The sequence below is a fragment of the Oncorhynchus nerka genome, linkage group LG7 (assembly GCF_034236695.1).
Source record: "Oncorhynchus nerka isolate Pitt River linkage group LG7, Oner_Uvic_2.0, whole genome shotgun sequence".
NCBI classification, from domain to species: Eukaryota; Metazoa; Chordata; class Actinopteri; order Salmoniformes; family Salmonidae; genus Oncorhynchus; species Oncorhynchus nerka.
Window position 1 is genome coordinate 79,917,518 of NC_088402.1, and position 25,729 is coordinate 79,943,246.

At 44.3% G+C, this 25,729-nt stretch overlaps 1 protein-coding gene across 2 annotated transcripts in view; it reads left to right on the forward strand.

Annotated features, from left to right (window-relative positions):
- LOC115121342 (calcium-binding and coiled-coil domain-containing protein 1-like) overlaps nucleotides 1-25,729 on the forward strand; it is a 72,304-nt gene that overhangs the window by 32,702 nt on the left and 13,873 nt on the right. For both annotated transcript variants that reach the window (XM_065020850.1, XM_065020851.1), the window contains exons 4-5: nucleotides 16,163-16,365; nucleotides 18,761-18,973. In XM_065020850.1, coding sequence (XP_064876922.1) covers nucleotides 16,163-16,365; nucleotides 18,761-18,973 — 416 coding nt within the window. The remainder of the gene's footprint in view (nucleotides 1-16,162; nucleotides 16,366-18,760; nucleotides 18,974-25,729) is intronic.

Below are 25,729 nucleotides of genomic sequence, written 5' to 3' on the forward strand. Positions count from 1 at the left end.
GACAAGTGTCCTCACAGTAGTTTACAGACTTTATACTGTGACAAGTGTCCTCACAGTAGTTTACAGACTTTATGTTGTGACAAGTGTTTCACAGTAGTTTACAGACTTATGTTGTGACAAGTGTCCTCACAGTAGTTTACAGACTTTATGTTGTGACAAGTGTCCTCACAGTAGTTTACAGACTTTATGTTGTGACAAGTGTCCTCACAGTAGTTTACAGACTTTATGTTTTGTGACAAGTGTCCTCACATGTAATTCATGAATACAGTTAGTAGTTTACAGACTTTATGTTGTGACAAGTGTCCTCACAGTAGTTTACAGACTTTATCTGTGACAAGTGTCCTCACAGTAGTTTACAGACTTTATGTTGTGACAAGTGTTTCACAGTAGTTTACAGACTTTATGTTGTGACAAGTGTCCTCACAGTAGTTTACAGACTTTATGTTGTGACAAGTGTCCTCACAGTAGTTTACAGACTTTATGTTGTGACAAGTGTCCTCACAGTAGTTTACAGACTTTATGTTGTGACAAGTGTCCTCACAGTAGTTTACAGACTTTATGTTGTGACAAGTGTCCTCACAGTAGTTTACAGACTTTATACTGTGACAAGTGTCCTCACAGTAGTTTACAGACTTTATACTGTGACAAGTGTCCTCACAGTAGTTTACAGACTTTATGTTGTGACAAGTGTCCTCACAGTAGTTTACAGACTTTATACTGTGACAAGTGTCCTCACAGTAGTTTACAGACTTTATGTTGTGACAAGTGTCCTCACAGTAGTTTACAGACTTTATACTGTGACAAGTGTCCTCACAGTAGTTTACAGACTTTATGTTGTGACAAGTGTCCTCACAGTAGTTTACAGACTTTATGTTGTGACAAGTGTCCTCACAGTAGTTTACAGACTTTATGTTGTGACAAGTGTCCTCACAGTAGTTTACAGACTTTATGTTGTGACAAGTGTCCTCACAGTAGTTTACAGACTTTATGTTGTGACAAGTGTCCTCACAGTAGTTTACAGACTTTATGTTGTGACAAGTGTCCTCACAGTAGTTTACAGACTTTATACTGTGACAAGTGTCCTCACAGTAGTTTACAGACTTTATGTTGTGACAAGTGTCCTCACAGTAGTTTACAGACTTTATGTTGTGACAAGTGTCCTCACAGTAGTTTACAGACTTTATGTTGTGACAAGTGTCCTCACAGTAGTTTACAGACTTTATGTTGTGACAAGTGTCCTCACAGTAGTTTACAGACTTTATACTGTGACAAGTGTCCTCACAGTAGTTTACAGACTTTATGTTGTGACAAGTGTCCTCACAGTAGTTTACAGACTTTATGTTGTGACAAGTGTCCTCACAGTAGTTTACAGACTTTATGTTGTGACAAGTGTCCTCACAGTAGTTTACAGACTTTATACTGTGACAAGTGTCCTCACAGTAGTTTACAGTTTGACAGACAGTAGTTTTATGTTGTGACAAGTGTCCTCACAGTAGTTTACAGACTTTATGTTGTGACAAGTGTACAGACTTTATACTGTGACTCACAGTAGTTTACAGACTTTATACTGTGACAAGTGTCCTCACAGTAGTTTACAGACTTTATACTGTGACAAGTGTCCTCACAGTAGTTTACAGACTTTATACTGTGACAAGTGTCCTCACAGTAGTTTACAGACTTTATACTGTGACAAGTGTCCTCACAGTAGTTTACAGACTTTATGTTGTGACAAGTGTCCTCACAGTAGTTTACAGACTTTATGTTGTGACAAGTGTCCTCACAGTAGTTTACAGACTTTATGTACTGTGACAAGTGTCCTCACAGTAGTTTACAGACTTTATGTTGTGACAAGTGTCCTCACAGTAGTTTACAGACTTTATGTTGTGACAAGTGTCCTCACAGTAGTTTACAGACTTTATGTTGTGACAAGTGTCCTCACAGTAGTTTACAGACTTTATGTTGTGACAAGTGTCCTCACAGTAGTTTACAGACTTTATGTTGTGACAAGTGTCCTCACAGTAGTTTACAGACTTTATGTTGTGACAAGTGTCCTCACAGTAGTTTACAGACTTTATGTTGTGACAAGTGTCCTCACAGTAGTTTACAGACTTTATGTTGTGACAAGTGTCCTCACAGTAGTTTACAGACTTTATGTTGTGACAAGTGTCCTCACAGTAGTTTACAGACTTTATGTTGTGACAAGTGTCCTCACAGTAGTTTACAGACTTTTATGTTGTGACAAGTGTCCTCACAGTAGTTTACAGACTTTATGTTGTGACAAGTGTCCTCACAGTAGTTTACAGACTTTATGTTGTGACAAGTGTCCTCACAGTAGTTTACAGACTTTATACTGTGACAAGTGTCCTCACAGTAGTTTACAGACTTTATGTTGTGACAAGTGTCCTCACAGTAGTTTACAGACTTTATACTGTGACAAGTGTCCTCACAGTAGTTTACAGACTTTATGTTGTGACAAGTGTCCTCACAGTAGTTTACAGACTTTTATGTGACAAGTGTCCTCACAGTAGTTTACAGACTTTATGTTGTGACAAGTGTCCTCACAGTAGTTTACAGACTTTATGTTGTGACAAGTGTCCTCACAGTAGTTTACAGACTTTATACTGTGACAAGTGTCCTCACAGTAGTTTACAGACTTTATACTGTGACAAGTGTCCTCACAGTAGTTTACAGACTTTATACTGTGACAAGTGTCCTCACAGTAGTTTACAGACTTTATGTTGTGACAAGTGTCCTCACAGTAGTTTACAGACTTTATACTGTGACAAGTGTCCTCACAGTAGTTTACAGACTTTATGTTGTGACAAGTGTCCTCACAGTAGTTTACAGACTTTATGTTGTGACAAGTGTCCTCACAGTAGTTTACAGACTTTATGTTGTGACAAGTGTCCTCACAGTAGTTTACAGACTTTATACTGTGACAAGTGTCCTCACAGTAGTTTACAGACTTTATGTTGTGACAAGTGTCCTCACAGTAGTTTACAGACTTTATGTTGTGACAAGTGTCCTCACAGTAGTTTACAGACTTTATGTTGTGACAAGTGTCCTCACAGTAGTTTACAGACTTTATGTTGTGACAAGTGTCCTCACAGTAGTTTACAGACTTTATGTTGTGACAAGTGTCCTCACAGTAGTTTACAGACTTTATGTTGTGACAAGTGTCCTCACAGTAGTTTACAGACTTTATGTTGTGACAAGTGTCCTCACAGTAGTTTACAGACTTTATACTGTGACAAGTGTCCTCACAGTAGTTTACAGACTTTATACTGTGACAAGTGTCCTCACAGTAGTTTACAGACTTTATGTTGTGACAAGTGTCCTCACAGTAGTTTACAGACTTTATGTTGTGACAAGTGTCCTCACAGTAGTTTACAGACTTTATGTTGTGACAAGTGTCCTCACAGTAGTTTACAGACTTTATACTGTGACAAGTGTCCTCACAGTAGTTTACAGACTTTATGTTGTGACAAGTGTCCTCACAGTAGTTTACAGACTTTATGTTGTGACAAGTGTCCTCACAGTAGTTTACAGACTTTATACTGTGACAAGTGTCCTCACAGTAGTTTACAGACTTTATGTTGTGACAAGTGTCCTCACAGTAGTTTACAGACTTTATACTGTGACAAGTGTCCTCACAGTAGTTTACAGACTTTATGTTGTGACAAGTGTCCTCACAGTAGTTTACAGACTTTATGTTGTGACAAGTGTCCTCACAGTAGTTTACAGACTTTATACTGTGACAAGTGTCCTCACAGTAGTTTACAGACTTTATACTGTGACAAGTGTCCTCACAGTAGTTTACAGACTTTATACTGTGACAAGTGTCCTCACAGTAGTTTACAGACTTTATGTTGTGACAAGTGTCCTCACAGTAGTTTACAGACTTTATGTTGTGACAAGTGTCCTCACAGTAGTTTACAGACTTTATACTGTGACAAGTGTCCTCACAGTAGTTTACAGACTTTATACTGTGACAAGTGTCCTCACAGTAGTTTACAGACTTTATGTTGTGACAAGTGTCCTCACAGTAGTTTACAGACTTTATGTTGTGACAAGTGTCCTCACAGTAGTTTACAGACTTTATGTTGTGACAAGTGTCCTCACAGTAGTTTACAGACTTTATGTTGTGACAAGTGTCCTCACAGTAGTTTACAGACTTTATGTTGTGACAAGTGTCCTCACAGTAGTTTACAGACTTTATACTGTGACAAGTGTCCTCACAGTAGTTTACAGACTTTATGTTGTGACAAGTGTCCTCACAGTAGTTTACAGACTTTATGTTGTGACAAGTGTCCTCACAGTAGTTTACAGACTTTATGTTGTGACAAGTGTCCTCACAGTAGTTTACAGACTTTATGTTGTGACAAGTGTCCTCACAGTAGTTTACAGACTTTATGTTGTGACAAGTGTCCTCACAGTAGTTTACAGACTTTATGTTGTGACAAGTGTCCTCACAGTAGTTTACAGACTTTATGTTGTGACAAGTGTCCTCACAGTAGTTTACAGACTTTATGTTGTGACAAGTGTCCTCACAGTAGTTTACAGACTTTATACTGTGACAAGTGTCCTCACAGTAGTTTACAGACTTTATACTGTGACAAGTGTCCTCACAGTAGTTTACAGACTTTATACTGTGACAAGTGTCCTCACAGTAGTTTACAGACTTTATGTTGTGACAAGTGTCCTCACAGTAGTTTACAGACTTTATTGTGACAAGTGTCCTCACAGTAGTTTACAGACTTTATGTTGTGACAAGTGTCCTCACAGTAGTTTACAGACTTTATGTTGTGACAAGTGTCCTCACAGTAGTTTACAGACTTTATGTTGTGACAAGTGTCCTCACAGTAGTTTACAGACTTTATGTTGTGACAAGTGTCCTCACAGTAGTTTACAGACTTTATGTTGTGACAAGTGTCCTCACAGTAGTTTACAGACTTTATGTTGTGACAAGTGTCCTCACAGTAGTTTACAGACTTTATGTTGTGACAAGTGTCCTCACAGTAGTTTACAGACTTTATACTGTGACAAGTGTCCTCACAGTAGTTTACAGACTTTATGTTGTGACAAGTGTCCTCACAGTAGTTTACAGACTTTATGTTGTGACAAGTGTCCTCACAGTAGTTTACAGACTTTATGTTGTGACAAGTGTCCTCACAGTAGTTTACAGACTTTATACTGTGACAAGTGTCCTCACAGTAGTTTACAGACTTTATGTTGTGACAAGTGTCCTCACAGTAGTTTACAGACTTTATGTTGTGACAAGTGTCCTCACAGTAGTTTACAGACTTTATGTTGTGACAAGTGTCCTCACAGTAGTTTACAGACTTTATGTTGTGACAAGTGTCCTCACAGTAGTTTACAGACTTTATACTGTGACAAGTGTCCTCACAGTAGTTTACAGACTTTATGTTGTGACAAGTGTCCTCACAGTAGTTTACAGACTTTATACTGTGACAAGTGTCCTCACAGTAGTTTACAGACTTTATGTTGTGACAAGTGTCCTCACAGTAGTTTACAGACTTTATGTTGTGACAAGTGTCCTCACAGTAGTTTACAGACTTTATACTGTGACAAGTGTCCTCACAGTAGTTTACAGACTTTATGTTGTGACAAGTGTCCTCACAGTAGTTTACAGACTTTATGTTGTGACAAGTGTCCTCACAGTAGTTTACAGACTTTATGTTGTGACAAGTGTCCTCACAGTAGTTTACAGACTTTATGTTGTGACAAGTGTCCTCACAGTAGTTTACAGACTTTATGTTGTGACAAGTGTCCTCACAGTAGTTTACAGACTTTATGTTGTGACAAGTGTCCTCACAGTAGTTTACAGACTTTATGTTGTGACAAGTGTCCTCACAGTAGTTTACAGACTTAATGTTGTGACAAGTGTCCTCACAGTAGTTTACAGACTTTATACTGTGACAAGTGTCCTCACAGTAGTTTACAGACTTTATACTGTGACAAGTGTCCTCACAGTAGTTTACAGACTTTATGTTGTGACAAGTGTCCTCACAGTAGTTTACAGACTTTATGTTGTGACAAGTGTCCTCACAGTAGTTTACAGACTTTATGTTGTGACAAGTGTCCTCACAGTAGTTTACAGACTTTATGTTGTGACAAGTGTCCTCACAGTAGTTTACAGACTTTATGTTGTGACAAGTGTCCTCACAGTAGTTTACAGACTTTATGTTGTGACAAGTGTCCTCACAGTAGTTTACAGACTTTATGTTGTGACAAGTGTCCTCACAGTAGTTTACAGACTTTATGTTGTGACAAGTGTCCTCACAGTAGTTTACAGACTTTATGTTGTGACAAGTGTCCTCACAGTAGTTTACAGACTTTATGTTGTGACAAGTGTCCTCACAGTAGTTTACAGACTTTATGTTGTGACAAGTGTCCTCACAGTAGTTTACAGACTTTATACTGTGACAAGTGTCCTCACAGTAGTTTACAGACTTTATGTTGTGACAAGTGTCCTCACAGTAGTTTACAGACTTTATACTGTGACAAGTGTCCTCACAGTAGTTTACAGACTTTATACTGTGACAAGTGTCCTCACAGTAGTTTACAGACTTTATGTTGTGACAAGTGTCCTCACAGTAGTTTACAGACTTTATACTGTGACAAGTGTCCTCACAGTAGTTTACAGACTTTATGTTGTGACAAGTGTCCTCACAGTAGTTTACAGACTTTATACTGTGACAAGTGTCCTCACAGTAGTTTACAGACTTTATGTTGTGACAAGTGTCCTCACAGTAGTTTACAGACTTTATGTTGTGACAAGTGTCCTCACAGTAGTTTACAGACTTTATGTTGTGACAAGTGTCCTCACAGTAGTTTACAGACTTTATGTTGTGACAAGTGTCCTCACAGTAGTTTACAGACTTTATGTTGTGACAAGTGTCCTCACAGTAGTTTACAGACTTTATGTTGTGACAAGTGTCCTCACAGTAGTTTACAGACTTTATGTTGTGACAAGTGTCCTCACAGTAGTTTACAGACTTTATGTTGTGACAAGTGTCCTCACAGTAGTTTACAGACTTTATGTTGTGACAAGTGTCCTCACAGTAGTTTACAGACTTTATGTTGTGACAAGTGTCCTCACAGTAGTTTACAGACTTTATGTTGTGACAAGTGTCCTCACAGTAGTTTACAGACTTTATGTTGTGACAAGTGTCCTCACAGTAGTTTACAGACTTTATGTTGTGACAAGTGTCCTCACAGTAGTTTACAGACTTTATGTTGTGACAAGTGTCCTCACAGTAGTTTACAGACTTTATGTTGTGACAAGTGTCCTCACAGTAGTTTACAGACTTTATACTGTGACAAGTGTCCTCACAGTAGTTTACAGACTTTATGTTGTGACAAGTGTCCTCACAGTAGTTTACAGACTTTATGTTGTGACAAGTGTCCTCACAGTAGTTTACAGACTTTATACTGTGACAAGTGTCCTCACAGTAGTTTACAGACTTTATGTTGTGACAAGTGTCCTCACAGTAGTTTACAGACTTTATGTTGTGACAAGTGTCCTCACAGTAGTTTACAGACTTTATACTGTGACAAGTGTCCTCACAGTAGTTTACAGACTTTATACTGTGACAAGTGTCCTCACAGTAGTTTACAGACTTTATGTTGTGACAAGTGTCCTCACAGTAGTTTACAGACTTTATACTGTGACAAGTGTCCTCACAGTAGTTTACAGACTTTATGTTGTGACAAGTGTCCTCACAGTAGTTTACAGACTTTATGTTGTGACAAGTGTCCTCACAGTAGTTTACAGACTTTATACTGTGACAAGTGTCCTCACAGTAGTTTACAGACTTTATGTTGTGACAAGTGTCCTCACAGTAGTTTACAGAGATATGTTGTGACAAGTGTCCTCACAGTAGTAGTTTACAGACTTTATGTTGTGACAAGTGTCCTCACAGTAGTTTACAGACTTTATGTTGTGACAAGTGTCCTCACAGTAGTTTACAGACTTTATGTTGTGACAAGTGTCCTCACAGTAGTTTACAGACTTTATACTGTGACAAGTGTCCTCACAGTAGTTTACAGACTTTATACTGTGACAAGTGTCCTCACAGTAGTTTACAGACTTTATACTGTGACAAGTGTCCTCACAGTAGTTTACAGACTTTATACTGTGACAAGTGTCCTCACAGTAGTTTACAGACTTTATACTGTGACAAGTGTCCTCACAGTAGTTTACAGACTTTATGTTGTGACAAGTGTCCTCACAGTAGTTTACAGACTTTATACTGTGACAAGTGTCCTCACAGTAGTTTACAGACTTTATGTTGTGACAAGTGTCCTCACAGTAGTTTACAGACTTTATGTTGTGACAAGTGTCCTCACAGTAGTTTACAGACTTTATGTTGTGACAAGTGTCCTCACAGTAGTTTACAGACTTTATGTTGTGACAAGTGTCCTCACAGTAGTTTACAGACTTTATGTTGTGACAAGTGTCCTCACAGTAGTTTACAGACTTTATGTTGTGACAAGTGTCCTCACAGTAGTTTACAGACTTTATGTTGTGACAAGTGTCCTCACAGTAGTTTACAGACTTTATGTTGTGACAAGTGTCCTCACAGTAGTTTACAGACTTTATGTTGTGACAAGTGTCCTCACAGTAGTTTACAGACTTTATGTTGTGACAAGTGTCCTCACAGTAGTTTACAGACTTTATGTTGTGACAAGTGCTTTCACAGTAGTTTACAGACTTTATGTTGTGACAAGTGTCCTCACAGTAGTTTACAGACTTTATGTTGTGACAAGTGTCCTCACAGTAGTTTACATACTTTATGTTGTGACAAGTGTCCTCACAGTAGTTTACAGACTTTATACTGTGACAAGTGTCCTCACAGTAGTTTACAGACTTTATACTGTGACAAGTGTCCTCACAGTAGTTTACAGACTTTATGTTGTGACAAGTGTCCTCACAGTAGTTTACAGACTTTATACTGTGACAAGTGTCCTCACAGTAGTTTACAGACTTTATGTTGTGACAAGTGTCCTCACAGTAGTTTACAGACTTTATACTGTGACAAGTGTCCTCACAGTAGTAGTTTACAGACTTTATGTTGTGACAAGTGTCCTCACAGTAGTTTACAGACTTTATGTTGTGACAAGTGTCCTCACAGTAGTTTACAGACTTTATACTGTGACAAGTGTCCTCACAGTAGTTTACAGACTTTATACTGTGACAAGTGTCCTCACAGTAGTTTACAGACTTTATACTGTGACAAGTGTCCTCACAGTAGTTTACAGACTTTATACTGTGACAAGTGTCCTCACAGTAGTTTACAGACTTTATACTGTGACAAGTGTCCTCACAGTAGTTTACAGACTTTATGTTGTGACAAATGTTTTCACAGTAGTTTACAGACTTTATGTTGTGACAAGTGTCCTCACAGTAGTTTACAGACTTTATGTTGTGACAAGTGTCCTCACAGTAGTTTACAGACTTTATGTTGTGACAAGTGTCCTCACAGTAGTTTACAGACTTTACATGTTGTGACAAGTGTCCTCACAGTAGTTTACAGACTTTATGTTGTGACAAGTGTCCTCACAGTAGTTTACAGACTTAATGTTGTGACAAGTGTCCTCACAGTAGTTTACAGACTTTATGTTGTGACAAGTGTCCTCACAGTAGTTTACAGACTTTATGTTGTGACAAGTGTCCTCACAGTAGTTTACAGACTTTATGTTGTGACAAGTGTCCTCACAGTAGTTTACAGACTTTATGTTGTGACAAGTGTCCTCACAGTAGTTTACAGACTTTATACTGTGACAAGTGTCCTCACAGTAGTTTACAGACTTTATACTGTGACAAGTGTCCTCACAGTAGTTTACAGACTTTATACTGTGACAAGTGTCCTCACAGTAGTTTACAGACTTTATACTGTGACAAGTGTCCTCACAGTAGTTTACAGACTTTATGTTGTGACAAGTGTCCTCACAGTAGTTTACAGACTTTATGTTGTGACAAGTGTCCTCACAGTAGTTTACAGACTTTATACTGTGACAAGTGTCCTCACAGTAGTTTACAGACTTTATGTTGTGACAAGTGTCCTCACAGTAGTTTACAGACTTTATACTGTGACAAGTGTCCTCACAGTAGTTTACAGACTTTATGTTGTGACAAGTGTCCTCACAGTAGTTTACAGACTTTATGTTGTGACAAGTGTCCTCACAGTAGTTTACAGACTTTATGTTGTGACAAGTGTCCTCACAGTAGTTTACAGACTTTATACTGTGACAAGTGTCCTCACAGTAGTTTACAGACTTTATACTGTGACAAGTGTCCTCACAGTAGTTTACAGACTTTATACTGTGACAAGTGTCCTCACAGTAGTTTACAGACTTTATGTTGTGACAAGTGTCCTCACAGTAGTTTACAGACTTTATACTGTGACAAGTGTCCTCACAGTAGTTTACAGACTTTATGTTGTGACAAGTGTCCTCACAGTAGTTTACAGACTTTATACTGTGACAAGTGTCCTCACAGTAGTAGTTTACAGACTTTATGTTGTGACAAGTGTCCTCACAGTAGTTTACAGACTTTATGTTGTGACAAGTGTCCTCACAGTAGTTTACAGACTTTATACTGTGACAAGTGTCCTCACAGTAGTTTACAGACTTTATGTTGTGACAAGTGTCCTCACAGTAGTTTACAGACTTTATACTGTGACAAGTGTCCTCACAGTAGTTTACAGACTTTATGTTGTGACAAGTGTCCTCACAGTAGTTTACAGACTTTATGTTGTGACAAGTGTCCTCACAGTAGTTTACAGACTTTATGTTGTGACAAATGTTTTCACAGTAGTTTACAGACTTTATACTGTGACAAGTGTCCTCACAGTAGTTTACAGACTTTATGTTGTGACAAGTGTCCTCACAGTAGTTTACAGACTTAATGTTGTGACAAGTGTCCTCACAGTAGTTTACAGACTTTATGTTGTGACAAGTGTCCTCACAGTAGTTTACAGACTTTATGTTGTGACAAGTGTCCTCACAGTAGTTTACAGACTTTATGTTGTGACAAGTGTCCTCACAGTAGTTTACAGACTTAATGTTGTGACAAGTGTCCTCACAGTAGTTTACAGACTTTACACTGTGACAAGTGTCCTCACAGTAGTTTACAGACTTTATACTGTGACAAGTGTCCTCACAGTAGTTTACAGACTTTATACTGTGACAAGTGTCCTCACAGTAGTTTACATACTTTATGTTGTGACAAGTGTCCTCACAGTAGTTTACAGACTTTATGTTGTGACAAGTGTCCTCACAGTAGTTTACAGACTTTATACTGTGACAAGTGTCCTCACAGTAGTTTACAGACTTTATGTTGTGACAAGTGTCCTCACATTAGTTTACAGACTTTATACTGTGACAAGTGTCCTCACAGTAGTTTACAGACTTTATGTTGTGACAAGTGTCCTCACAGTAGTTTACAGACTTTATACTGTGACAAGTGTCCTCACAGTAGTTTACAGACTTTGTTGTGACAAGTGTCCTCACAGTAGTTTACAGACTTTATACTGTGACAAGTGTCCTCACAGTAGTTTACAGACTTTATACTGTGACAAGTGTCCTCACAGTAGTTTACAGACTTTATACTGTGACAAGTGTCCTCACAGTAGTTTACAGACTTTATACTGTGACAAGTGTCCTCACAGTAGTTTACAGACTTTATACTGTGACAAGTGTCCTCACAGTAGTTTACAGACTTTATGTTGTGACAAGTGCTTTCACAGTAGTTTACAGACTTAATGTTGTGACAAGTGTCCTCACAGTAGTTTACAGACTTTATGTTGTGACAAGTGTCCTCACAGTAGTTTACAGACTTAATGTTGTGACAAGTGTCCTCACAGTAGTTTACAGACTTTATGTTGTGACAAGTGTCCTCACAGTAGTTTACAGACTTAATGTTGTGACAAGTGTCCTCACAGTAGTTTACAGACTTTATGTTGTGACAAATGTAGCTTCCCTTTGTAATCTGTAATGGTTTGCAAACCCTGCCCCATCCGACGAGTGTCAGAGCCGGTGTCATAGGATTATATTTCAGTCCTGTATTGACACTTTTCCTGTTTAATGGTTTGTCGGGGGTCATAATGGGAGTTATTGTATGCTTCCGGGTTAGTCCCGCTCCTTGAAAGTTGCAGCTCTAGCCCTTAGCTCAGTGTGGATGTTGGCTGTAGTCCATGGGCATACTAATGTAAAAGGGCAGGCCGAGCAGATTACCTCATTTCATTCCGGTTTGCTTTGTGAAGCATAAACAAAATAAACACGGAATACGTCGATACACACCGAAAGCCAGGACTCCACAGATCATGAGGATGTCTTATTTGTCTGCCAGTGACCTACCGTTATTGATCACCAACCCCGAGAGTCAAAATGTTTATTTAACACAACGTTTTCATCAAACAGCAAACATCTTACAACGTAAGCTTCCATTTGGTCTGTGTTTGAGCTATAGATACATGGGGAGGATACATGGGGAGGTATGAAATACATGGGGAGGATACATGGGGAGGTATGAAATACATGGGGAGGATACATGGGGAGGTATGAAATACATGGGGAGGATACATGGGGAGGTATGAAATACACGGGGAGGATACATGGGGAGGTATGAAATACATGGGGAGGTATGAAATACATGGGGAGGATACATGGGGAGGTATGAAATACATGGGGAGGATACATGGGGAGGTATGAAATACATGGGGAGGTATGAAATACATGGGGAGGATACATGGGGAGGTATGAAATACATGGGGAGGTACATGGGGAGGTATGAAATACATGGGGAGGATACATGGGGAGGTATGAAATACATGGGGAGGATACATGGGGAGGTATGAAATACATGGGGAGGATACATGGGGAGGTATGAAATACACGGGGAGGATACATGGGGAGGTATGAAATACATGGGGAGGTATGAAATACATGGGGAGGATACATGGGTAGGTATGAAATACATGGGGAGGATACATGGGGAGGTATGAAATACATGGGGAGGTACATGGGGAGGTATGAAATACATGGGGAGGATACATGGGGAGGTATGAAATACATGGGGAGGATACATGGGGAGGTATGAAATACATGGGGAGGTACATGGGGAGGTATGAAATACATGGGGCGAATACATGGGAAAGTACGAAATACATGGGGAGGATACATGGGGAGGTATGAAATACATGGGGAGGTATGAAATACATGGGGAGGATACATGGGGAGGTATGAAATACATGGGGAGGATACATGGGGAGGTATGAAATACATGGGGAGGATACATGGGGAGGTATGAAATACATGGGGAGGTATGAAATACATGGGGAGGATACATGAGGAGGTATGAAATACATGGGGAGGTATGAAATACATGGGGAGGTATGAAATACATGGGGAGGATACATGGGGAGGTATGAAATACATGGGGAGGTATGAAATACATGGGGAGGATACATGGGGAGGTATGAAATACATGGGGAGGATACATGGGGAGGTATGAAATACATGGGGAGGATACATGGGGAGGTATGAAATACACGGGGAGGATACATGGGGAGGTATGAAATACATGGGGAGGTATGAAATACATGGGGAGGATACATGGGGAGCTATGAAATACATGGGGAGGTATGAAATACATGGGTAGGATACATGAGGAGGTATGAAATACATGGGGAGGATACATGGGGAGGTATGAAATACATGGGTAGGATACATGAGGAGGTATGAAATACATGGGGAGGATACATGGGGAGGTATGAAATACATGGGTATGAAATACATGGGGAGGTATGAAATACATGGGGAGGTATGAAATACATGGGGAGGATACATGGGGAGGTATGAAATACATGGGGAGGATACATGGGGAGGTATGAAATACATGGGGAGGTATGAAATACATGGGGAGGATACATGGGGAGGTATGAAACACATGGGGAGGATACATGGGGAGGTATGAAATACATGGGGAGGTACATGGGGAGGTATGAAATACATGGGGAGGTATGAAATACATGGGGAGGATACATGGGGAGGTATGAAATACATGGGGAGGATACATGGGGAGGTATGAAATACATGGGGAGGATACATGGGGAGGATACATGGGGAGGTATGAAATACATGGGGAGGATACATGGGGAGGTATGAAATACATGGGGAGGATACATGGGGAGGAGGAAATACATGGGGAGGATACATACATGGGGAGGATACATGGGAAGGTATGAAATACATGGGGAGGATACATGGGGAGGTATGAAATACATGGGGAGGATACATGGGGAGGGAAATACATGGGGAGGATACATGGGGAGGTATGAAATACATGGGGAGGATACATGGGGAGGTATGAAATACATGGGGAGGATACATGGGGAGGTATGAAATACATGGGGAGGATACATGGGGAGGTATGAAATACATGGGGAGGTATGAAATACATGGGGAGGATACATGGGGAGGTATGAAATACATGGGGAGGATACATGGGGAGGATACATGGGGAGGTATGAAATACATGGGGAGGATACATGGGGAGGTATGAAATACATGGGGAGGATACATGGGGAGGTATGAAATACATGGGGAGGATACATGGGGAGGATACATGGGAAGGTATGAAATACATGGGGAGGATACATGGGGAGGTATGAAATACATGGGGAGGATACATGGGGAGGTATGAAATACATGGGGAGGATACATGGGGAGGTATGAAATACATGGGGAGGATACATGGGGAGGTATGAAATACATGGGGAGGATACATGGGGAGGTATGAAATACATGGGGAGGATACATGGGGAGGTATGAAATACATGGGGAGGTATGAAATACATGGGGAGGATACATGGGGAGGTATGAAATACATGGGGAGGATACATGGGGAGGATACATGGGGAGGTATGAAATACATGGGGAGGATACATGGGGAGGTATGAAATACATGGGGATGATACATGGGGAGGTATGAAATACATGGGGAGGATACATGGGAAGGTATGAAATACATGGGGAGGATACATGGGGAGGTATGAAATACATGGGGAGGATACATGGGGAGGTATGAAATACATGGGGAGGATACATGGGGAGGTATGAAATACATGGGGAGGTATGAAATACATGGGGAGGATACATGGGGAGGTATGAAATACATGGGGAGGTATGAAATACATGGGGAGGTTACATGGGGAGGTATGAAATACATGGGGAGGATACATGGGGAGGTATGAAATGAAACCTTTAGGTTGGAAGGAACAAATCCAGCCTATTGCCAATGCTATCTGATGATGTATGACTTAATGAAAACATTGACCGTCCACAGAGTGACTATACCTTTGCACATGAAGAATATGATGAAACACTTGGATATTCCCTTTATGTCCACTGACACCAGCACATTGTTTGAGAGAGGTTGGTGTTGTAGAAATTATGTTTTTATACTGAACAATAACTTTTAGGTTCATCCAGTATGCAATTACCACATTCGGACACTTTGGAGAGGTTGAAAGGATACTTGAATGTACCCTGGATACTTCACAACACCACCACAATTGTTAGAGGTGGGTTGATATGGTAGAAATTGTGTTTTCATACTGAACAAATAGCGTTTGTGGATTGGAAACGGACACTTGGAAACATCCCGTGAACACACCGGACACCACTTACTGAAACATCTGCCCATTTCCAGTTCTGAGGTCTATCAATACCATTTTTTTCCTGATATTGTTCACATGTTGTGGAAGCCATCTGATGTGTTTCCAGCTCTGGGCATCAATAATTCACTCATAGCTTGTTAATGAAAGATTACTAAAAAAACAAACAATACAAAAATGATTATGTTGTGTGTGCTTGATCTTGTGTATTCTGAACTACGTTACTCCTATCTATCTTCTGATCATTTCCTCATAATCTCCCAGATGTCTTCTTTCCAAACATACCAAGTTTTGGCATGTCAGAATCATGTAATTACACATGAATAGCAGTTACTTTTGGGTATGTCTATTTAGGCGTAAATCTACATTTTGCCATTACATCTAAGAGGATAAGCATGTAGACATCTAGTTAAATATTCCACTGACCATTTCCCTTTACCCCTCCCTCCCTCTTGCAGCCTCCTACCTGCCCAAGCCCAGTTCCCAACAGTACCAGTTTGTGTACGTGGATGGGAAGGGAGAGGTGTGCTCTGCCAGCCCCCAGTTTACCTTCAGTGCCCCCAAGCCTCTGGAAGACCTGGTCACCCTGGAGGAAGGAGCCCACGGAGAGGAGGGAGGGACTGACATGCTGCTGGTTGTACCCAGGGCTGAGCTACTGCAGGTGAGCAGAGAGGAGGAGGGGGGTGTAGTTAAGGAGGAGGGGGATCAAAATGCTGCTCGTCGTAGATAGTGCTGAGCTACTGCAGGTGGGCAGAGAGGAAGTCTGAGCAGGGGGGAGAGGGAGGGACTGACATGCTGCTGGTTGTACCCAGGGCTGAGCTACTGCAGGTGGGCAGAGAGGAAGTCTGAGCAGGGGGGAGAGGGAGGGACTGACATGCTGCAGGTTGTACCCAGGGCTGAGCTACTGCAGGTGGGCAGAGAGGAAGTCTGAGCAGGGGGGAGAGGGAGGGACTGACATGCTGCTGGTTGTACCCAGGGCTGAGCTACTGCAGGTGGGCAGAGAGGAAGTCTGAGCAGGGGGAGAGGGAGGGACTGACATGCTGCTGGTTGTACCCAGGGCTGAGCTACTGCAGGTGGGCAGAGAGGAAGTCTGAGCAGGGGGGAGAGGGAGGGACTGACATGCTGCTGGTTGTACCCAGGGCTGAGCTACTGCAGGTGGGCAGAGAGGAAGTCTGAGCAGGGGGAGAGGGAGGGACTGACATGCTGCTGGTTGTACCCAGGGCTGAGCTACTGCAGGTGGGCAGAGAGGAAGTCTGAGCAGGGGGAGAGGGAGGGACTGACATGCTGCTGGTTGTACCCAGGGCTGAGCTACTGCAGGTGGGCAGAGAGGAAGTCTGAGCAGGGGGAGAGGGAGGGACTGACATGCTGCTGGTTGTACCCAGGGCTGAGCTACTGCAGGTGGGCAGAGAGGAAGTCTGAGCAGGGGGAGAGGGAGGGACTGACATGCTGCTGGTTGTACCCAGGGCTGAGCTACTGCAGGTGGGCAGAGATGAAGTCTGAGCAGGGGGAGAGGGAGGGACTGACATGCTGCTGGTTGTACCCAGGGCTGAGCTACTGCAGGTGAGCAGAGATGGAGGGGGTGGGGAGGGGATCAAAGTAGATAGTGCTGAGCTACTGCAGGTGGGCAGAGGGAAGTCTGAGCAGGGGGAGAGGGAGGGACTGACATGCTGCTGGTTGTACCCAGGGCTGAGCTACTGCAGGTGGGCAGAGAGGAAGTCTGAGCAGGGGGAGAGGGAGGGACTGACATGCTGCTGGTTGTACCCAGGGCTGAGCTACTGCAGGTGGGCAGAGAGGAAGTCTGAGCAGGGGGAGAGGGAGGGACTGACATGCTGCTGGTTGTACCCAGGGCTGAGCTACTGCAGGTGGGCAGAGAGGAAGTCTGAGCAGGGGGAGAGGGAGGGACTGACATGCTGCTGGTTGTACCCAGGGCTGAGCTACTGCAGGTGGGCAGAGAGGAAGTCTGAGCAGGGGGGAGAGGGAGGGACTGACATGCTGCTGGTTGTACCCAGGGCTGAGCTACTGCAGGTGGGCAGAGAGGAAGTCTGAGCAGGGGGAGAGGGAGGGACTGACATGCTGCTGGTTGTACCCAGGGCTGAGCTACTGCAGGTGGGCAGAGAGGAAGTCTGAGCAGGGGGAGGGGGAGGGAGGGACTGACATGCTGCTGGTTGTACCCAGGGCTGAGCTACTGCAGGTGGGCAGAGAGGAAGTCTGAGCAGGGGGGAGAGGGAGGGACTGACATGCTGCTGGTTGTACCCAGGGCTGAGCTACTGCAGGTGGGCAGAGAGGAAGTCTGAGCAGGGGGGAGAGGGAGGGACTGACATGCTGCTGGTTGTACCCAGGGCTGAGCTACTGCAGGTGGGCAGAGAGGAAGTCTGAGCAGGGGGGAGAGGGAGGGACTGACATGCTGCTGGTTGTACCCAGGGCTGAGCTACTGCAGGTGGGCAGAGATGAAGTCTGAGCAGGGGGAGGGAGGGACTGACATGCTGCTGGGAGGGCTGACTACTGCAGGTGAGCAGAGATGAGGAGGGGGTGGTTAAGGAGGAGGGGATCAAAATGCTGCTCGTCGTAGGTGCTGAGCTACTGCAGGTGGGCAGAGAGGAAGTCTGAGCAGGGGGAGAGGGAGGGACTGACATGCTGCTGGTTGTACCCAGGGCTGAGCTACTGCAGGTGGGCAGAGAGGAAGTCTGAGCAGGGGGGAGAGGGAGGGACTGACATGCTGCTGGTTGTACCCAGGGCTGAGCTACTGCAGGTGGGCAGAGAGGAAGTCTGAGCAGGGGGGAGAGGGAGGGACTGACATGCTGCTGGTTGTACCCAGGGCTGAGCTACTGCAGGTGAGCAGAGAGGAAGTCTGAGCAGGGGGGAGAGGGAGGACAGTAAAGGGAAGTACATATTTCCATCTTTCACTTATAGAGAGAGTGAATGAAATTGGATATGAATGAAAGTGGATAAAATGTATAAACAGAGGTGGTAATCAATACGCTGTTCCAAAGAGATGGAGATGGAGATTGATCATGTTTTAGGGGGACTCATTTTCTCTCTTTCTCTTTCTCGATCAGAGTCGCCTGCAAGAGTGTCTGCGTGAGCGGGCCGAATTGATCCATGCGCGGGAGGGGGCAGAAAGGATGAAGCAGAGAGAGAAGGAGAAGTACGGGAAGGCGAGAGAGGCTTGGGACAGAGGATGTGAGCAGCTGCAGAGGAACATCTCTGAGCTGAAGGAAGAGCTGCAAGAGAGCAGAGACAGGATGGAAGAGATGGAGAGGAGGCAGGAGGTAATGTAACATTACAAGGTTGTTTGATTATGTCCAAGTAGCCCCAGTGTCTGTGTAAAATGTGATTTGACGTAGATAGACAAGATCACAAACCCCAGATGTAAATGATCTTGCAATGTTAAATGCCAAAACAGCAGGAGTACATTTGCAGGTCTAATGTGCATTTCCATCTACAAGGAGGCTCAGGATACCATACTTTATAGAATATATACAGTTAAAGTAGGAAGTTTACATACACCTTAGCCAAATACATTTAAACTCAGTTTTTCACAATTCCTGACATTTATAATCCTAGTAAAAAATTCCCTCTCTTAGATCAGTTAGGATCACCACTTTATTTTAAGAATGTGAAATGTCAGAATAATAGTAGAGAGAATGATTTATTTCAGCTTTTATTTCATTCATCACATTTCCAGTGGGTCAGAAGTTTACATAAACTCAATTAGTATTTGTTAGCATTGCCTTTAAATTGTTTAACTTGGGTCAAATGTTTCGGGTAGCCTTCCACAAGCTTCCCACAATAAGTTGGGTGAATTTTGACCCATTCCTCCTGACAGAGATGGTGTAACTGAGTCAGGTTTGTAAGGCCTCCTTGCTCGCACATGCTTTTTCAGTTCTGCCCACAAATTTGAGGTCAGTGCTTTGTGATGGCCACTCCAATACCGTTTACTTTGTTGTCCTTAAGCCATTTTGCCACAACTTTGGAAGTATGCTTGGGGTCATTGTCCATTTGGAAGACCCATTTGCGACCAAGCTTTAACTACCTGACTGATGTCTTGAGATGTTGCTTCAATATAGCCACATAATTTTCCTCCCTCATGATGCCATCTATTTTGTGAAGTGCACCAGTCCCTCCTGCAGCAAAGCAACATGATGCTGCCACCCACGTACTTCACGGTTGGGATGGTGTTCTTCGGCTTGTAAGCATCCCCTTTTTCCTCCAAATATAACGATGGTCATTATGGCCAAACAGTTCTATTTGTGTTTCATCAGACCAGAGGACATTTCTCCAGAAAGTACGATCTTTGCCCCCATGTTCAGTTGCTAACCGTAGTCTGGCTTTTTTATGGCGGTTTTGGAGCAGTGGCTTTTTCCTTGCTGAGCGGCCTTTCAGGTTATGTCGATATAGGACTCGTTTTACTGTGGATATAGATGCTTTTGTACCTGTTTCATTCAGCATCTTCAGAAGGTCCTTTGCTGTTGTTGTGGGATTGATTTGCACTTTTCGCACCAAAATACGTTCATCTCTAGGAGACAGAACGCGTCTCCTTCCTGAGCAGTATGACGGCTGCGTGGTCCCATGGTGTTTATACTTGCGAACTATTGTTTGTACAGATGAACGTGGTACTTTCAGGTGTTTGGCTATCACTTCCAAGGATGAACCAGACTTGTGGAGGTCTATAATTTTTTTTCTGAGGTCTTGGCTGATTTCTTTTGATTTTCCCATGATGTCAAGCAAAGAGGCACTGAGTTTGAAGGTAGGCCTTGAAATACATCCACAGGTACACCTCCAATCGACTCAAATGATGTCAATTAGCCTATCAGAAGCTTCTAAAGCCATGACATAATTTTCTGGAATTTCCCAAGCTGTTTAAAGGTACGGTAAACTTAGAATATGTAAACTTCTGACCCACTGGAATTGTGATACAGTGAATTGTAAGTGAAATAATTCGTCTGTGAACAATTGTTGGAAAAATGACTTGTGTCATGCACAAAGTAGATGTCCTAACCGACTTGCCAAAACTATAGTTTGTTAACAAGACATTTGTGGAGTTGTTGAAAAACGAGTTTTAATGACTCCAACCGAAGTGTATGTAAACTTCTGACTTCAACTGTACATTTTATACAACTCTTTCTCTCTCTCCCGTTATCTCTCTCTCCCTTTGTCTCTCTCTCCCGTCATCTCTCTCTCCCTTTGTCTCTCTCTCCCATCATCTCTCTCTCCCTTTGTCTCTCTCTCCCGTCATCTCTCTCTCCCTTTGTCTCTCTCTCCCGTCATCTCTCTCTCCCTTTGTCTCTCTCTCCCTTTGTCTCTCTCTCCCGTCATCTCTCTATCCCGTCATCTCTCTCTCCCGTCATCTCTCTCTCCCTTTGTCTCTCTCTCCCGTCATCTCTCTCTCCCTTTGTCTCTCTCTCCTTTGTCTCTCATCTCTCTCTCTCCCGTCTCCCTTTGTCTCTCTCTCCCGTCATCTCTCTCTCCCTTTGTCTCTCTCTCCCGTCATCTCTCTATCCCGTCATCTCTCTCTCCCGTCATCTCTCTCTCCCTTTGTCTCTCTCTCCCTTTGTCTCTCTCTCCCGTCATCTCTCTCCCTCTCCTTTGTCTCTCTCTCTCCCTTTGTCTCTCTCTCCCGTCATCTCTCTCTCCCGTCATCTCTCTCTCTCCCGTCATCTCTCTCTCCCTTTGTCTCTCTCTCCCGTCATCTCTCTCTCCCTTCTCTCTCTTGTCTCTCTCTCCGTCATCTCTCTCTCCCTTTGTCTCTCTCTCCCGTCATCTCTCTCCCTTTGTCTCTCTCTCTCTCTCCCTTTGTCTCTCTCTCCGTCATCTCTCTCTCCCTTTGTCTCTCTCTATCTCTCTCTCTCCTTTGTCTCTCTCTCCCGTCATCTCTCTCTCCCTTTGTCTCTCTCTCCGTCATCTCTCTCTCCCTCATCTCTCTCTCCCATTGTCTGTCTCTCTCTCTCTCCCGTCATCTCTCTCTCCTTTGTCTCTCTCTCCCCTTTGTCTTTGTCTCTCTCCCGTCATCTCTCTCTCCCTTTCTCTCTCTCTCTCTCCCGTCATCTCTCTCTCCCTTTGTCTCTCTCTCCCGTCATCTCTCTCTCCCTTTGTCTCTCTCTCCCGTCATCTCTCTCTCCCTTTGTCTCTCTCTCCCGTCATCTCTCTCTCCCTTTGTCTCTCTCTCCCGTCATCTCTCTCTCCCTTTGTCTCTCTCTCCCGTCATCTCTCTCTCCCTTTGTCTCTCTCTCCCGTCATCTCTCTCTCCCTTTGTCTCTCTCTCCCGTCATCTCTCTCTCCCTTTGTCTCTCTCTCCCGTCATCTCTCTCTCCCGTCATCTCATCTCTCTCCTTTGTCTCTCTCTCCCGTCCCATCTCTCTCTCCCTTTGTCTCTCTCTCCCGTCATCTCTCTCCCTTTGTCTCTCTCTCCGTCATCTCTCTCTCCCTTTGTCTCTCTCTCCCGTCATCTCTCTCCTTTGTCTCTCTCTCCGTCATCTCTCTCTCCCCGTCTCTCTTGTCTCTCTCTCCCGTCATCTCTCTCTCCCTTCATCTCTCTCTCCCGTCATCTCTCTCTCCTTTGTCTCTCTCTCCCGTCATCTCTCTCCCTTTGTCTCTCTCTCCCGTCATCTCTCTCTCCCTTTGTCTCTCTCTCCCGTCATCTCTCTCTCCTTTGTCTCTCTCTCCCGTCATCTCTCTCTCCCGTCATCTCTCTCTCCGTCATCTCTCTCTCTCCCTTTGTCTCTCTCTCCCGTCATCTCTCTCTCCCTTTGTCTCTCTCTCCCGTCATCTCTCTCTCCCTTTGTCTCTCTCTCCGTCATCTCTCTCCCTCATCCTTTCTCTCTCTCTCTCTCCGTCATCTCTCTCTCCCTTTGTCATCTCTCTCCCTTTGTCTCTCTCTCCCGTCATCTCTCTCTCCCTTTGTCTCTCTCTCCCGTCATCTCTCTCTCCCTTTGTCTCTCTCTCCCGTCATCTCTCTCTCCCGTCATCTCTCTCTCCCGTCATCTCTCTCTCCCGTCATCTCTCTCTCCCTTTGTCTCTCTCTCCCGTCATCTCTCTCTCCCTTTGTCTCTCTCTCCCGTCATCTCTCTATCCCGTCATCTCTCTCTCCCGTCATCTCTCTCTCCCTTTGTCTCTCTCTCCCGTCATCTCTCTCTCCTTTGTCTCTCTCTCCCCGTCTCTCTCTCTCATCCTTTGTCTCTCTCTCCCGTCATCTCTCTCTCTTGTCTCCTTTGTCTTTGTCTCTCTCTCCCGTCATCTCTCTCTCCTTTGTCTCTTTGTCATCTCTCTCTCCCTTTGTCCGTCATCTCTCTCTCCCTTTGTCTCTCTCCCGTCATCTCTCTCTCCCTTTGTCTCTCTCTCCCGTCATCTCTCTCTCCCTTTGTCTCTCTCTCCCGTCATCTCTCTCTCCCGTCATCTCTCTCTCCCTTTGTCTCTCTCTCCCGTCATCTCTCTCTCCCTTTGTCTCTCTCTCCCGTCATCTCTCTCTCCCTTTGTCTCTCTCTCCCGTCATCTCTCTCTCCCTTTGTCTCTCTCTCCCGTCATCTCTCTCTCCCTTTGTCTCTCTCTCCCGTCATCTCTCTCTCCCTTCATCTCTCTCCCGTTATCTCTCTCTCCCTTTGTCTCTCTCTCCCGTCATCTCCCTTTGTCTCTCTCTCCCGTCATCATCTCTCCCTCCTTTGTCTCTCTCTCCCGTCATCTCTCTCTCATCCTTTGTCTCTCTCTCTCCCGTCATCTCTCTCTCCCTTTGTCTCTCTCTCCCGTCATCTCTCTCTCCTTTGTCTCTCTCTCCCGTCATCTCTCTCTCCCCCTTTGTCTCTCTCTCCCGTCATCTCTCTCTCTTTGTCCTTTGTTATCTCTCTCTCCGTTATCTCTCTCCCTCATCCTTTGTCTCTCTCTCCCGTCTCTCTCTCCCTCATCTCTCTCCTTTGTCTCTCTCTCCCGTCATCTCTCTCTCCCTTTGTCTCTCTCTCCCGTCATCTCTCTCTCCTTTGTCTCTCTCTTGTCATCTCTCTCTCCCTTTGTCTCTCTCTCCCGTCATCTCTCTCTCCCTTTGTCTCTCTCTCCCGTCATCTCTCTCTCCCGTCATCTCTCTCTCTCTCCTTTGTCATCTCTCTCTCTCTCTCTCTCCGTCATCTCTCTCTCCCTTTTGTCTCTCTCTCATCTCTCTCTCCCTTTGTCTCTCTCTCTCCGTCTTTCCTCCTTTGTCTCTCTCTCCCGTCATCTCTCTCTCCCTTTGTCTCTTCTCCCGTCATCTCTCTCTCCCTCTCTCTCTCCGTCATCTCTCTCTCTCCTTTGTCTCTCTCTCTCCGTCATCTCTCTCTCCCTTTGTCTCTCTCTCCCGTCATCTCATCTCTCTCTCTCCCGTCATCTTTGTCTCCTTTGTCTCTCTCTCCCGTCATCTCTCTCTCTCCTTTGTCTCTCTCTCCCGTCATCTCTCTCTCCCGTCATCTCTCTCTGTCATCTCTCTCTCCCTTTGTTATCTCTTTGTCTCTCTCTCCTTTGTCCTTTGTCTCTCTCTCCCGTCATCTCTCTCTCCCTTTGTCTCTCTCTCCCGTCATCTCTCTCTCCCTTTGTCTCTCTCTCCCGTCATCTCTCTCTCTCCTTTGTCTCTCTCTCTCTCCCTTTGTCTCTCTCCTTTGTCTCTTTGTCTCTCTCGTCATCTCTCTCTCCTTTGTCCTTTGTCTCTCTCTCCCGTCATCTCTCTCTCCTTTGTCTCTCTCTCCGTCATCTCTCCCTTTGTCTCTCTCTCCCGTTATCTCTCTCTCCCTTTGTCTCTCTCTCCCTTTGTCTCTCTCTCCCGTCATCTCTCTCTCCTTTGTCTCTCTCCCGTCATCTCTCTCTCCCTTTCTCTCTCTCTCCCGTTTCTCTCTCTCTCCCGTCATCTCTCTCTCCCTTTGTCTCTCTCTCCCGTCATCTCTCTCTCCCTTTGTCTCTCTCCCGTCATCTCTCTCGTCCCATCTCTCTCTCCCTTTGTCTCTCTCTCCCGTCATCTCTCTCATCTCCTTTGTCTCTCTCTCCCGTCATCTCTCTCTCCCTTTGTCTCTCTCTCCCGTCATCTCTCTCTCCCTTTGTCTCTCTCTCCCGTCTCTCTCTCGTTATCTCTCTCTCCTTTGTCTTCATCTCTCTCTCCCGTCATCTCTCTCTCCCTTTGTCTCTCTCTCCCGTCATCTCTCTCATCTCTCTCTCCCTTTGTCTCTTCTCCGTCATCTCTCTCTCCCTTTGTCTCTCTCTCCCGTCATCTCTCTCTCCCTTTGTCTCTCTCTCCGTCATCTCTCTCCCTTTGTCTCATCTCTCTCTCTCATCTCTCTCTCCCTTTGTCTCTCTCTCCCGTCATCTCTCTCTCCCTTTGTCTCTCTCTCCGTCATCTCTCTCTCCCTTTGTCATCTCTCTCTCCCTCTTGTCATCTCTCTCTCCCGTCATCTCTCTCTCCCTTTGTCTCTCTCTCCCGTCATCTCTCTCTCCTTTGTCTCTCTCTCCCGTCATCTCTCTCCCTTTGTCTCTCTCTCCCGTCATCTCTCTCTCCCTTTGTCTCTCTCTCTCCCGTCATCTCTCTCTCCTTTGTCTCTCTCTCCCGTCCTCTTGTCTCTCTCTCCCGTCATCTCTCTCTCCTTTGTCTCTCTCTCCCGTCATCTCTCTCTCCCTTTGTCTCTCTCTCCCGTCATCTCTCTCTCCCTTTGTCTCTCTCTCTCTCTCTCCGTCATCTCTCTCTCCCTTTGTCTCTCTCTCTCATCTCTCTCCCTTTGTCATCTCTCTCTCCCTCATCTCTCCCTTTGTCTCTCTCTCCCGTCATCTCTCTCTCCCTTTGTCTCTCTCTCCCGTCATCTCTCTCTCCCGTCATCTCTCTCTCCTTTGTCATCTCTCTCTCTCTCTCCCGTCATCTCTCTCTCCCTTTGTCTCTCTCTCCCGTTGTCTCTCTCTCTCCTTTGTCTCTCTCTCTCCCTTTGTCTCTCTCTCCCGTCATCTCTCTCTCCCTTTGTCTCTCTCTCCCGTCATCTCTCTCTCCCTTTGTCTCTCTCTCTCTCCCGTCATCTCTCTCTCCTTTGTCT